Genomic DNA, 15,788 nt, shown 5'->3' with positions numbered 1-15,788 from the left:
TTCATTTACTGTATGATTTGTTTATGGGTAAAACAAAAACCATACAGGTCAGGTGGTTTAAACGGTAGGCTACAAATAATTAATTGGTCATTAATTAATTAATTATTCATAGTCGGATCGAATCGTGGCTTTAGAATCGAAGATGTAATCGAATCGAGGATTTGGAGGATCGTGACACCCTTAGTTGAAACTACACTCACCGGCCACTTTATTAGATACACCTTACTAGTACCTGGTTGGACCCCCTTTTGCCTTAAGAACTGCCTTAATCCTTCGTGGCATAGTTTCAACAAGGTACTGTAAATGTTCCTCAGAGATTTTGGTCCATATTGACATGGTAGCATCCAGATTTGTCGGCCCTAAAGGGGCTCTATTGGATTTAGATCTGATGACTGTACAGGCCATTTGAGTGCAGTGAACTCATTGTCATGTTCAAGAAACCAGTCTGAGATGATTCACGCTTTATGACATGGTGCGTTATCTAGCTGGAAGTATCCATCAGTAGATGGGTACACTGTGGTCATAAAGGGAATGGACATGGTCAGCAGCAATACTGGGGTAGGCTGTGGCGTTGACGTGATGCTCAATTGGTACCAAAGGGCCCAAAGTTTGCCAAGAGAATATTCCCATCACCATTACACCACCAGCAGCCTGAACCGTTGATACAAGGCAGGATGGATCCATGCTTTCATGTTGTTAATGCAGCCAAATTCTGACCCGACCATCCGATTGTCGCTTCAGAAATTGAGACTCATCAGAGTAGGCAACATTTTTCCAATCTTCTATTGTCCATTTTGGTATGCCTGTGAGAATTGTAGCCTCAGTTTCCTGTTCTAAGCTGACAGGAGTGACACTGCAGCAGATCGTCATGACTTTGTCTACATGCCTAAATGCATTAAGTTGTTCCCATGTGATTGGCTGATTAGAAATTTGCGTTTTTGATTTGAAAGCTTTGTAACATTGTGCAGTACTGTTAAATGTTTGACTGAAATGGATTGTATTAAAATAGAAAGTCGTTCTTTTAAATTGTTGTACTTTTAACTTAATTTTTCTGTAATTTTGTAGGTACAAACTGGACTATTTCAAAAACAGTCGCAATGTCAAGAACATCAAAGATTCCCGTATGTTACACTCATGACGAGAAATCAAATTTAAGTTTAAAAACCCCCAGATGTGTAATTGTCATGTACGGTCATCTTCTTCTTTACAGCCACTCGTTTTCGCTTGCTAAAGCACACCCGCCTGACTGTGGTTGCGTGCCTAAATGAACTCCCAAAGACCCAGCATGACATTAATTCAATCAACGTTGATGTCAACGCATATGCGGTGAGTTTCTCAATCATTTGAACATACATAAATGCTCCTGTTTTGCAATTCACTTTTTTTGACATCTAATTTTCCTCTCCATAGAGCACTTTGTTAGCGTTCACAGTGAGTGGAGTGTTCAAGGAGGGTAAGTCTTGTGTTCAGACAGTTACATGTCTCAGAATAATAATGTGTTAATAAAATAGCACTGTGTTAACTCAAAATTATTTTATTTTCCTCTCAGTTGATGACCAATCAGAGGACTTATTCAAAGCATTTTCCAGAGTCTTCGTCACAGTTCCAGCTCAGAATTCTGGGTAGGAAAAGCAAGCATTAGATTTTGACTGGCTAAATAAAAACTCTTAGTTTCACGGCTGCTGCTTTCTTTGGTTTTTGGTGTAATTTTATTATTTAAAACGGTAATGACTTAATTCACTTTTTTCCACCCTCAGACACACTGTCCATTCATGTGCAAGATTGACTATTCAGCAGTCAATTAAAACATTTTATTTGTCACAGAGTTGATTTGGTGCATGCTTTTTGTTGTTTGTTGCACTCTACAGTTTGTGTATCGTGAATGACGAGCTCTTTGTGAGGAATACCACCATGGAGGAGATCCAGTGTGCATTTACAACACCGACCCAGAGCCCGTCAAGCAGCCCAGTGCCCATCCTCTCTGCATACCAGCAGGAGATGCTCTCCGCCTTCTCCCAGATGTCTGAAATGAACCTGCAATGGTCTCAAAAGTGAGCAGAGAAAGCAAAACATGCCCTTATATCATAGAACCAAATATCTGTGTGGAGATCAAAATTAGAGAACAAATTCTGAACACATGAATTGGATAAAAAAAATTTAATTAGTAAAACTTTAACAAAACATGCTCACCAGCATGATCGCTGTGTCCGAAATTGCATATTTCCAAACACTTCCAAACAGTATGCAAGCCGAGTAGTATGTGCAAATTCATAGTATTCAAAAACAGTATGTGAGAAGAACCCGGGTGACCTCCTACTTCCAGCGAGATTCTGAAGTGCGCATCTGATGGGCGCTACACTATCCCATGATGCCATGCGGGTAAATTCATGAATGGGAGTGAAGCGATGCAACTGAATGAGGGTAGATCACATGATCATGACAAAATGGCAGATGTATATTTGAGTTTCATTCATACTACTTGCATTCATACTATATAGAACGTACTTTTCCAATGGTCGTGTAGTAAATGTAAATTCAAATGTAGTACCTAATGAGTTGTAGGGGATTTCGGATGCAGCACTAGTCTTAAACATCAAGACAGTGTGTGCAAAGATGCAGATTCTTACAACCCAGACTCATTCTGAGAACGTACAGCTGTATACATTTCTAGAGAGCACCAAATACGTCCCAGGAGTTAAATTTGTTTTTTCTTGCAGTTTTTGTCTTCACAAATCCACCAGAGGCTGTTCAGTAGGCATTTTGAAATCTCAAATTTATCTCAGTGCCATTTGCGCCTGCTGTTCTTGGTTAAATCCAGAGACCCCTGTTGACTGACTGAACGGCTGACTGACTGACTGACCGTTTTTTTGTAAACCCAACCAATAGTGTTTTCAAAAGCACCGATTGACCAGCGCTCACCCTCTTTCCTAAACCCAACCAAGCAATCCTGAAAAATAAAAGCCCTTGTCTGATTTTTACCACGTTTTAAGATTTTACCACATTCTCACCCTGTTATTTATTTGTTTATTTTATTTTTTGGCTTCTGTTTTTGTCTCACCCGCTTTCTGGAACCATACTCAACCAGACTCAAACCCCGTCGTCATGGCCAACTCCTCTCTGCATCTCAAGTTCGCTAACGTAAATGGCGAGCTAACTGAACAAACTAGTAACAGAGGGAAAGCTGTCCATACGGAGGTAAATGGTCCGCTTGTTAGTGCAAAAAGGAATGGCATCATACCGCCCCGTAGCATTCGTTTTAAAGTGAGCTGCAGCCATGTGTACTTTTGGCCACATGATTTGCGACCGCCAGAAATGTATATAGGGCTAGGACTAGGTTTTCAGAATGAGCCCATGTTGGATTCTCACCTTGTTCAAAGCTGAACTGGTGACCAATTGAACTGACTGCCCATTTAGATTCTCTGCATTATTCTGTCCTCTTGTGCATTTGTCTAATAAAGATAACTCACTTTTTGGGGGATTGAATGATTGACATTTTAAAGATGCAGTACTCTAGAAATTACAATTAGGTGCCAGATTACCAAAAATAACTTTGAGGTATCTGAAAGTGTTCTCGATTTTTGATCAGCGTTCTTTTTGACAAAAAAAAAATGTTCTCTTGCTCCTGTTAGAATAACTTTAAATAGGACTACTCAGTGGCATTGACGTTAAGGAAATTATAGTTTGTCCACTAATTTAGATCTCCCCTGTATTTAAAACACACAGACTGTATACACATACTGATGAGCTAAAACTTTAGGAGGGATAAGGTTTGAGGTCTTATAATTAAAGGTTGAAACTACCTTGGTAAGGGCCTAATTGTTATGGTAAGGCAACTGGGTCACAGTATGTCTAAAACAACAAGGCTTCTGCATTGCTCCCGGGTTTCCGTAGTGAGGGTTTACCAGCAGTGGTACAAGTAAGGACAAACCACAAGTCAGTGACAGGATATTGGGTGCTTAATACTCATCTACGCCAGAAGGCAATATTAATACCATCAGATCTGAGGCACAAAAGATCCTTTGTGGTCTCACAGTATTATGATGCTTATGTGTGGGATATGGCACAATGCATCACACGGTTTCCTATGTGGCTGTAAGAGGAATCCCTCTTTTTCTTTTACATCACATGGATGTGTATGTGTGCACCATTTTCCTGGCGAAGTAGTAGCACCAATGGAGGGTTTTGTAGACCTCAGGATATCCCAAATCTCCGTCCTACTGAACATCAGTGGGATGTACTAGACCAGATGTGTCCTAACTCTGTCCTGGAGTGCCGGTGTCCTGCAGAGTTTAGCTACAATTTGCTTCAACACACCTGCCAGGAAGTTTCTAGTATGCTAGTTAGGCAAGGCATTTTTATTTATATAGCACATTTCATACACAGTGGCAAATTGAAGTGCTTCACATAAACAGAAATAAAAGAGACATGTATAAGAAAATAAAAGCAAATAATAAGAGTGATTAAAACAGATTAAAGTGTGTTACAACAGGTTATAAAAGAATGAAAAAGAAAAGAAAGTGCGATCTGTTGGATGTAGCACAGTGCTCATTCAGTATAGGTACAGCTAAATAGATGTGTTTTTATTCCTGATTTGAATGTGCCTAATGTTGGAGCACATCTGATCATTTCTGGAAGCTGATTCTAGCAGCGAGGGGCGTAGTAGCTGAAGGCAGAATCACCCTGCATTGACTGAACTCTTGGAATTTCTGATTTATTTGATCTTAAAGATCTGAGTGATCTGTATTGTTTGTATTCAGTGAGCATAGCTGTAATGTATTGAGGTCCTAGGCCATTTAGTGATTTATAGACAAGTAATAACACTTTAAAGTCTATCTTGAATGTAACTGTGAGCCAGTGTAAAGACCTGAGGACAGGTGTGATGTGCTCTGATTTTCTGGTTCTGGTCAGAATTCTAGTCAGTAAACTAGATGAGTTGCAACTGTTTGACTGTCTTTTTAAGAAGGCCAGTGAGGAGTCAATTACATTAATTTACCCTGCTGCTGATAAAAGCGTGAACAAGTTCTCACTGGAAATAAAGCATCTAATTCTTGCAATGTTTTTGAGATGATAGTAGGCTGATTTACTTATTGCTTTTATATTACTATCGAAACTCATATCTGACTCCAGAATAACACCAAGATTCTTACACCTTATTTTTTTTTGGTGTTTGACTCTTAGAGCCAAGGTACGCATTCACCTTGAGAACCACATCTCTGTTGCCAAATGCAATGACTTCATTTTTCTCGTTGTTTAACTAAAAAAAGAAAATCAGCATAGCTGTGATAGGAGATTTGGTTCTTTCTCATTATTTGGCTCAGTGGGAGCATATACAGGTTGAACAGGAGAGGTGCCAGAATTGAATATTGTGGGTGTTTACCTCTACAGAAGGTCACCTATACTGACATATAACCCTTTCTTTCAAGGAAAGATCTGAACCAGTTCAAGCTTGATTAGCTGGTTTAGGTGTGTATAATTGAGCTAAACTATACGCTTATTCAAGTGGCCGCCATTTTTAAACAAGAAAGCGAGGCTACGGTGGGAAGAAACCCGGAAGTATAGGATCAGCACTGTAAATATTACAACAACATGCTGTGGACTCTAAACCTCCAGCTGTTGCCACGATTTCAAAACGCAGATATGGTGTAAACATCACTTTAATGTCATTCAGTTCAGTTTAACTTTAGGCATCAAACAACATCATTATCTCTTTAAGAGTATCGTTCTGGGCTTCAGTTCATGGCACCAGGTAAACACAGTGGGGGCTTCCCTGCTTCAGCCTATGTCACCCAGTGAACAATAAAACAATGCAGTCCTCTGTAGCATATCCTCGTGTTGTCTGTAATAGTGTTCTCCCGGTACTGAAGTTTTAAAAACGTCCATTTCCCGCTAACATTTAAGCGCCGCTGAGCGCGTTCTTAAACATCGCTGATTTGCCATACTATTCACCAGTGCTCAACAGAGATGACTGTGATTGGCCTTGAAGGTCATCAGTTCACCGCTCTTCACTGAGTGCAAACACAGATGCACGAACAGTGGAGTGTTTTAAAGCCACAAAGATCAGTCGAGTCATCAGCTGATCGCTCGTCTGTGTTTGCACTCGGTAAACAGCGACGAAGTGGGGTGAACTGATGACCTCCACGGCCAATCACAGTCCTTTCTGTTGAGCACTGGTGAATACTATGGCAAATTAGCTGTGTTGCACTCAACAGTGCCTAAATGTTAGAGGGAAATTGATGGTTTTTATAAATTTCAGTAACAATTCAGGATCTTGACAAGTTTAATATAATAAAAGAATTAGTTCATCAACTTGAGTTTGATAAACGGCATCTAAAACAAGTGTTTGGGAAAGAAAATGTTGGCTAACTAGTGGCATTTCCCTTAACTTAGCTGAAAATGAGGTCAGATATCCTGTTTAATTTTCACTTTCCATACAGAACGGACCTTCGGGTCACTCGGAAGATATTATATATTTGTGTAGCCTTCTCTTCTCTGATAAGATATACAGCCAGGTACACAACATTCCTGTGTTACTCAGGCTATACTTCCGGGTTTCTTCCCACCGCAGGCTTGATTTAGCTTTATTAATGGCGGCAGGTGTGAAATCAGTCTATAGGACACTGGCCCTCAAGGGCCAAGAGTTTTGGCCCCCCTGTACTAGACCAACAAATTTTATCCATTTTAGCAGAGGATTTTACAGATTATCTGCTACAAATTGTTGCCAGATACAGCAGAATACCCTTAGGGGAAATTTATCTGCAAGATGATTGGGCTCCTTATAGTAAACGTCTTACTAGATGACACCATGTCTTAACTACATGTGACATGATGCTGCCACACACTATAAAAGACATCCATTCAGTCATGTTAAAAGGAGTTTTTGTCTTTACCATTTGCAACTGCATCAGGCAAAAATTCTGTTTTCAAAATGGCTTATATTTTTTGCCGCATCGCAGCAGAACAGCAGCATAAACTACAATAAAGATAACCTCAGCTGATGCTTTGTTGAGTAGTCAATGCTACCAATGAGAGTTTGAATACCACATACGTGACATGTATTACCATACTGAAAGACGGAGCAGATCATTTATCTCAGATACCTTAAATAAAATAACTAGCAAACAGGTGAAAAATGAAAGTAAGAACTGTGACAGCAACATCAATCACTGAGCAATTTTAATAATGTTGAAGGGTTTATATATGTATTGATTGTAAACTTTACCATTTCATTGCGAGTGCAGTGCACCATTTTGTACTTTTGAATGGCTATAGATAAATTCTTCTGTCATGCTGTGCCAAATTGCTAGTCACTGGAATCTCGAAACTTCACGTGTAGTTCGGACATGGTGAGATGTTGGTACTATGGTGATATGATAGTCACAGCATGAAGGCTGCTGGTTTGAGTTCTGGCTGGGTCAGTTGGCATTTCTGTGTGGAGTTTGCATGTTCTCCCCTTGATAGTGTGGGTTTCCCCCTGGTGTTCCGGTTTCACGCGGTATAGTGTAGGTGAATTGGGTAAACAAAATTGGCCATAGTGTATAAGTCTGTGAATGTGAAAGTGTATGGGTGTTTCCCAATTCTGGGTTGCAGCTGCTGCGTAAAATTCATTCATTTTCTACCGGTTTTCTGAGGATGGGTCGTGGGGGCAGCAGTCTTAGGAAAGAACCCCAGACTTCCCTCTCCCCAGACACTTCCTCCAGCCCCAGGGGATCCTGAGGCGTTCCCAGGCCATCCGAGAGATATAGTCCCTCCAGTATGTCCTGGGTCTTCCTTGAGGCCTCCTCCCAGTGAGACATACCTGGAACACCTCCCTAGGTAGACATCCAGTAGGCATTCGAAACAGATGCCAGAGCCACCTCAGCTGACTTCTCTTGATGTGGAGGAGCAGGTGACAGAGCCCTTCACCCTATCTATAAGGGTGCGCCCTGCCACCCTGCGAAGGAAATATTAATATATTGTAAGTATTTTGGCCCCTTGCATCTGAGATCCTCTCCTTTTGATCTTGACCCATAGCTCATGACCATAGGTGAGAGTAGGAACGTGGATTGACCGGTAAATCGAGAGCTTTGGTTTTCGACTCCGCTCCTTCTTTACCACAACGGTAAAGATGTTTTCCAAAATAGTTGACGACCCTTGTTAAATAAAAGACTAAGCTGTAGGAAAACGAATGATTGAATGATGCTATATCCACTGCTATAGGTGTAAATAACCAGCAAGAGAGTCATAGGGAATTAAATAGTAAGACATACTGTGAAAAAAAAACAGTGTGTTAAGAATTATATATTAAAAAACTACAAACACCAGTTTGCAATGCCAAGCAATGCCCTTTGGTGCAGCTACTAATAACTAGAGGTTGCTGTTCACAAGAAACCTTAGCCTTTCAACATATATATTCCTGCTACTATGTTAAAGGGTTAGTTCACCCCAAAATTGAGACACTTTAGAAATCCAAGAGCTTCTCCTATTATCCATAGCCCGCAACAGTCAAAATTTTCAAAGTCCTGAAAAGGGACCAATTGTCAGAACATTTCAGGTGGCTTCAGTGGTTTAACTGTGATCAAATGAATCTCCAAGAACACATTTGTGTGCCAAAAGGAACTCATCAAGTCATCAGGGCGTGTGTTTACTATGGGCAGTACAAGGTATGCAAGAGTCTACTGCCTGCAGTAAGCACGCACCCTGATCTGATTCAGAAAACATTGGTAAACAAAGCTATTTTTCTGGTGCACAGAAGTGTTCTCGGAGCTTTGTATGATTACAATTGAACTACTGAAGTCACATTAAATGTTTTGACAATGTTTTCGAATTCTTTTTCTGAACATCTTGTGACTGTTGTTGTTTATGGAAAATGAGAGAGCTTGTGAATTTCATGTAAAACGGTGCTTCTCAACCACGTTCCTGGAGGACCACCAGCACTGCATGTTTTGTATGGCTTCTTGGTCACACTCATTGCAGATCTTTCAGTCTCTGCTAATGAGCTGGTGATCTGAATCAGGTGTGTTTGGTTAAGGAGACATAGAAAATGTGCAGAGCTGGTGGTCCTCCAGAAACGTGGTTGAGAAACACTGATCTAAAATACATTCATTTGCATTCTGAAGATGAACAAGGGGGTTGGAACGAGTTATTATTAACACGATTTTTTTATTTTTGCGTGAACTAACCCTTTAAAGATTGCAAGACGGCTGCATATTCACATAAGGGAGTTCAAAAGTAGTCATTTTTTTTAATTAAAAGTTATTGTCACATGGTTGTGAATTAGCCATATTTTCCACCTCTGGTCAATATTATCCAAGCGGCAACCTCCCGCTCTCCCTCAGGAAGCCAATACGGAAGTAATTAAAACTGCAATTTATCCGAAATTCCGCTAGTCCTGGCCGCTCCTGGCTCCAAAACAGAGCAAATTTCAATTGAGCCCACTGTTAGAATGGCCAACTTTACCGCAGAAAAAAAGGTGTTTACAGCCTGGTACAAAAAAAGATTTTGGTTAATACAGCTAATATTACCCTTCATGACAACTGTGAGGGGGGTGAATTTTTTTAAAACTCATCTGTTTCCTTTATATTGAGTTATAATAAGTTTGCATAATTAAGGGCGTGGCCACTTGAGTGACAGTTAGGTCTCACTGGTCGCCGTCACGTCACCTCAGTGGTATCCTGCAGATTAGCCACTGAACTCGGCATATTTATCGTATTTCTGTGTTGTTTTATGTGGTTTTACACACTCAACTGCCTTTTGGAATGGTTTCCTACATTTATTTGATGGAATGTCACGGTGAGTGCACTTAATTGTGCTCACAAAACATTCACGTGGCCTCCGTTTCCCATGTGAGTAAAGTTATATACTTATATACCATCTTTATACATGTATTTGTTTTATTTAAGATCATTTATCGTTTATTTTTATATTTAGAGCTGTAATGCACTCCAGAATCTGTCAGATTGATTAGCTGTAGGCTCTAGAACAGTCATCTGAAGCCTTGTCATACAGTGTTATGCTGGATTTCATCAATAGTCTTGCATTAACTAACACAGACTATATCTGAAGTGTTTGGAAGTAATTTGCGTTTTCCTCCTGTTGAAAAACGTCATAAGAACAATGTTTAGTGGCTCAATGTATTACAGCAGTGTTTTTAAAAGTCTAAACACTTTATTGATATAGTATACAACCAAGCACAAGTGGTCAGAATACAAACGAGTCACAGGTGATAAAGTATTAAGCGTTTCTCCCAAAATAAATTGTGTCTGAACCAGGTCCAAGCAAACTGTCAGCAGGTGTCTGTAGCTCCGCTCACTCTCCGCCTATTTGCCCTTGTTTGGTATCCCGCCGTGGGTGTGATGACGCGTGAACAAAATGGCGACGGTTGGCCGCGCCTACTTGTGGCTTCTTTTGCGCTCTTCAGAAACCTATGGGTGACGTCACGGATACTACGTCCATATATTTTACTGTCTATGATATTATCCCAACCTAGTTGGTAAGGTTTGTGTGTTGGCAGGTGTCTGGAGGATAACGCGTGGGATTTTCAGCAAGCTGCTCAGATATTCGCAGAACTGCAGGTATGAAGCTGATTGGTCAGCCTAGCCAAATTCAAAATGTAATTTGGTTAATCTTTTTTTTTTTTCTTCAATTATTATAAGTTCTGTTTCAGAATTAAACGATTCTGCTGTTAATAATTGAAAAGTCCTCTAGGTTAATAATTTACCAGAGTAACTGATTATTGAATAAGCGAAAAGATTGATCTGAATTTACTATGATTTGTGCATTGTGTAAGCTACTACAGTAAATGTATGCTGACTACAGTGATTTCCATGCATTTAAGACCTGAGTGTTATTAATAGTATTATTTTTTCATCACTTTTAGGCTCACGGAATGATCCCAGAAGCTGCTTTCATAAAATGAAAACAAGCATTCAGAAATCGCATAGACTATGGCCATGTACATAGTTGTATTTGTTGATCAATGAGCATTTACTTTTTGATGTTTCAAACTGAAACGAGAAACAAATGTTTTACATTAATTTTATAATTTTATTTAAGTCTTTTTTTTTCTTAAAGAAATTATACCTCAGGTTTGTACGTGAATAACATTGGGACGCTCTTTCTGTATTCATTTTAAAAGCACCTTTTTTCTGTTTTAATTGTGATGTCTAAAATATGCTGAGCTTTTGTTGTTGTTAAATGTGATGTTTTCACAGAAATAAAGTTTGTTTGTATGGGTTTTTCTCAGCAAGATCAAGAAATCAATACCTAATCAAGTCATGACTATATTAAAGATGATTGTGGTTATTGGTAAATATGACTCCACAATCCTGACAGAGCAAGAGATGAAAAATTGAATCTTAAAAAATAAAAATAAAAACACAGTTTGTACTTGAAGCACTGTTAAAAGCATCCCAGAAGAACAATTATGAGAGAGTTTTGATTTGTTCGACAGTTTGTCACAAATTGACTTTCACAGACACACACACACACACACACACAGAGATATGGTTAATTGTAGAATTGGGGAAAATGAAATTAGAATGAAATTAAAAATTTCATGTTTAATGAAATAGTTTTACATGTAAACAAAGTTGATAAAGTATACCAATGTATATCTAAAAAAGATTTTTAGGGCCATTTGTTCTTGAAAATATTAAATTAAATAAATAGTAAAATTATATCAGCAGCAGAAAGGACGCAGTAATACAGAGTACAATTAAGACTCCTACTACACTACCTGACAAGAGACTTGTCGCTTATTCAAGTTTTAGGTACAACAAATAATAACTTGACTTCTAGTTGATGATTTGGTATCAGAAGTGGCTTTAAAAGGCAAAGGCCTCTAGTTTACGCTTACTTTACCTAAATAAAATGATCATGCCTTGATTTTTAATTAGGACAACAAGGTCTGACTTTGCTCTGACAAAAGTCTTGTCACTTAACAGAAATAATGTACAGTATAGAATATAAAGTCATGGTGCAGTGGAAAAATAATGAATATTGTGTATGACTCCCATGAGCTTGGAGGACTGTATCCATACATCTCTGCAATGACTCAAATAACTTATTAATAAAGTCATCTGGAACGTTAAAGAAAGTGTTCTTGCAGAACTCCCAGAGTTCATCAAGATTATTTGGATTCATCTTCAGTGCCTCCTCCTCCATCTTACCCCAGACATACTCAATAATGTTCATTCTGGTAAATGGGCTGGCCAATCCTGGAGCACCTTGATCAATTTTGCTTTCAGGAACTTTGATGTGGAGGCTGAAGTATGAGGAGTTTTGATTTTTCCTTCACCAAATTTGACTGATTTCTGTAAGAATTTTGGGTCCATGCTGGTTCCAGTAGGTCTTCTGCAGTATATGTGATGATTGGAATGTAGTTCAACAGATGATTCATCCGAAAAATCTACCTTCTGCCACTCTTTTCCAAATTTTCAACTAGAAGTCAAGTTATTATTTGTTGCTCATACAACTGGGATTGACGACAAAACTTTTGTCAGGTAGTTTATACCTAATTTTAATGGTCTCCTCCTTTGGAATAAATAAGTACATTTGTATATTTATTTGTATATTTATCCAAGTTATTAAAACATTTACACATAGTCCATTTTATTATTTGTGATTTCAGTAATTAAAAAATTATTTTGCATCTGTTCCTATTCAGGTCAACTGTGTTACATTAGTTGTAAAAAAATCTTTAAAGCCCCAGTAGAAAAAGGATGTGATTTGCTCCTAAGGATGTGTTTTATTATACTAATTAATACAAATTATTTAGAATTAAACCAATATATTATTTTTTCAACTCTGTGGTATTTTAGGGAATTATGAATAATATAAGAATAATATTTAAAATATACAATTATCTGGTTTGAGATTAGCAAAAAGATATGGGAAATGTCAGCTGTTAAAGGTTTAAAAATGTAAACAATCAAACAGTTGACAATGTTTTCCCCTTTCACGTGTAAGCATTATTATTTGCATTATATTACATTTATAATGAGTTCATTTTACTAAAAATTATATCATTGAGAAAACAAATAGAAAAATTATATCAGCTGAAAGGAAGCAGTAATACAGAGCACAATGAGATCTGCATGCAAACAGATATTAATTTACAAGTTCATGAAAGACTTTTAGTCATTTAGATTAAACACTCTTTTTACATAGTCTTTTACCGGTTTCAGAGTATGGCAGAAAGTGTATTTTGTTTTCACCAAATGGGTGGTCAACTCTGTTATTGATGTCAACTCGGTTAACAAAACTGTCAACTCTATTTAAGCCTATTTTTTTCTTATTACTTGAACATTTGCGGAATTTAAGTAATTGTTAAAAGCTATTTAATTTGTTATATACTGTATTTGACCTTATTTACCTATAACAGAGTTGTCATATTTCACTTCTGTTAATTTGTGTTTAACTTCAGAAAAAATATTAGAAATTTTACATATTTAAGATCAGCAAATAAAAAATGATAAAATGTGAAATGTGTTCCAGAATTAACTGGAAATAATATAAAAACTACATATTGAGGGTGGGCGTTTAATACACAAAAATGATGGGTTCCACACAATAGGTTTTTGTTGGGACAACATGAAACAATTAAGTTAAATAATACATTTTTATGTATGTCCCCCAAAACTCAAGAATTGTGTTTTAGCTCATTTAAATAAATAGTTTGAACACACAGAACAGAAACGAACTTCATTTTTTGAGTGTAGAGAATAAAAGTAGTGCAATAGTACGGTTATGTATGTTATATAGCCTATGACAAATTCCCATATACAATTATAAACTCAATGCACAGTAGAAAGCTCCAGACTGTAAACTAAATGATTTCTACAACAGATAGTGTCGCTGACCGCACCAATATGGTAGGTTGACGTACCCAACTTCCGGCATCTTTGCCCTGCGCTAACGTCACGACGTACACTCGTTCAGTCTTGAGTATGAAAACAATAAACAACCCGTTGGCCAGAGGAACCACAGAGGACCTGTCGCATATTTCAGTGACATATATTATTAAAAGCATCACCGGAGTGACCCGTTTCGACACAAACAATCTCTTTTAAACGCTGCTGTGGACAACCTTACGTCCAGAAACGAAGAACTAGGGGATTTTGGTGTCAAAGGACAGGAAGTTAGACGGTTTTACCCCCCTCTTGTCCACCCTAGTACGCTTGTATTATTGTATTCTCATTTTCCCACACACTACCGAGGGGGGTTAAGTCTGTTATGCAGGACTGGTCTTGTGTTCCGCCGCCTCTCAGCTCCCTCTCCCCGTCTGCTCTGGCCCCATGTCTCGGTGGCTCTTCCCCTGGTCGGGCTCAATAAAGAAGCGGGCCTGTCGGTACCTACTGCAGCACTACCTGGGCCACTTCTTGGAGGAGAGACTCAGTTTGGACCAGCTGAGCTTGGATCTATACAATGGCAGTGGGGTCATCCGAGAAATTAATCTGGATGTTTGGGTAAGTGTGTGGCAAGGCCAGTTTCCTTGTCCATGTGGCCATTATTGCCTGTGTTTCGCAATATCTTGTGCTCAGTATGAAATCAACACATCTTGTTAAGTTAGTTAAACAATGATGTTTTAGGGTTTGATGACCTGTGCAGAATTTAGATCCTCTTCCTGGTTTTCAGTCAGAGTGATCAAGCCTTCGCTTTTGCTTTCAGGTTTTAAATTTGGGCTTTATAAGGTTTAGAAGTGTTTGTGATGTTGTAATATAGAACATTAAGGAACTGAAAAGAGTAATACTGTTAAATTAGCTAATAAAATAATCTTTAGAAAAGTTCTTGAAGTTGTCAACCAACATCCTTTGGGTCTGAAGTCCATCAGGGGCCTGCATAAGAGAGCTTGTGTGTCTGAGGAAAAATGTCAAATAAAAATAACAATAAAACTTTTAGAGTAAGTATATTGAGTGATTAAGTGAATAAAAATGGATGTTTAAAGTTTAGTGATGTTGTCATATTGTAAATTGGGGTTCTTAGACCCCAGGGGCTCGTATAGGAGTGCTAGGGTGTCTTTGAAAAGATCAACACACATAAATGCAATGTTTAAAGTAAGAAGAGTAAATGGTAAGGGAAATAATATAATTTTTAAAAATGTTTTGTGATGTTATAATGTAAAACTGATGTCCAGAGACCCCAAGGGGCACATAAAGGAGTGATGGAGTGTATTAAAAAGGTTTACACACATAAATACAATGTTTAAAGTAAGTAGACTAAATGGTTAAGGGAATAATATTATAATTTTTAAATGTATTGTGATGCTGTCTTGTAAAATGGATGTCCAGAGATCCCAAGGGGCTCAAATAGGAGGGCTGGGGTGTCTTTGAAAAGGTTTACACATATAAATACAAGGTTAAAGTAAGAAGACTAAATGGTTAAGGGAATAAAAATAAAATGTTTTTTTTTTATGTTTTGTGATGTCATCTTGTAAATCTGATGCCCAGAGACCCTCAGGGGAGTGCTGGGGTGTCTTTGAAAATGTTTACACACATAAATTCATTGTTTAAAGTAAGTAGACTAAATGGTTAAGGGAATGATAATGTAATTTCTGAATTGTTTTATGATGTTATCTTGTAAATCTGAGGTCCAGAGATCCCCAGGAGCCTGTATAGAAGTGCTGGGGGGTTACACAAATAAATACATCTTTTAATTTAGTAGACTAAACAATTAAGCTAATAATAATATAGTTTTTAAATGTTTTGAAATGTCATCTTGTAAATCTGATGTCCAGAGACCCTCAGGGGCCCGTATAGGAGTGCTGGGGTGTCTTTAAAAGAAGGTTTACACATTTAAATGCAATGTTTAAA

General features: G+C 38.2%; 2 protein-coding genes across 10 annotated transcripts in view; both read left to right on the top strand.

Annotated features, from left to right (window-relative positions):
- Positions 1-11,234, top strand: part of nxf1a (nuclear RNA export factor 1a) — a 54,515-nt gene extending 43,281 nt beyond the window's left edge. For 6 of the 7 annotated variants that reach the window (XM_073921640.1, XM_073921643.1, XM_073921642.1 and 3 more), the window contains 7 exons: positions 1,066-1,121; positions 1,211-1,326; positions 1,411-1,453; positions 1,550-1,622; positions 1,869-2,051; positions 10,490-10,550; positions 10,856-11,234. In XM_073921640.1, coding sequence (XP_073777741.1) covers positions 1,066-1,121; positions 1,211-1,326; positions 1,411-1,453; positions 1,550-1,622; positions 1,869-2,051; positions 10,490-10,550; positions 10,856-10,894 — 571 coding nt within the window. In that variant the 3' untranslated portion in view covers positions 10,895-11,234. 7 annotated transcript variants of the gene reach the window in all.
- A 2,684-nt stretch (positions 11,235-13,918) lies between these two features.
- Positions 13,919-15,788, top strand: part of atg2a (autophagy related 2A) — a 76,694-nt gene continuing 74,824 nt past the window's right edge. For all 3 annotated transcript variants that reach the window (XR_012390218.1, XR_012390217.1, XM_009307758.5), the window contains exon 1: positions 13,919-14,444. Coding sequence is in view for 1 of the 3 variants with exons in the window: in XM_009307758.5 (XP_009306033.1) it covers positions 14,274-14,444 (171 nt within the window). In the remaining 2 variants the exon portion in view is untranslated. The remainder of the gene's footprint in view (positions 14,445-15,788) is intronic.

The sequence above is a fragment of the Danio rerio genome, chromosome 14 (genome assembly GCF_049306965.1).
Source record: "Danio rerio strain Tuebingen ecotype United States chromosome 14, GRCz12tu, whole genome shotgun sequence".
Taxonomy (NCBI): Eukaryota; Metazoa; Chordata; class Actinopteri; order Cypriniformes; family Danionidae; genus Danio; species Danio rerio.
Note: the sequence above shows the minus strand (reverse complement) of the source record. Positions and strands in the feature narration are given on the sequence as shown.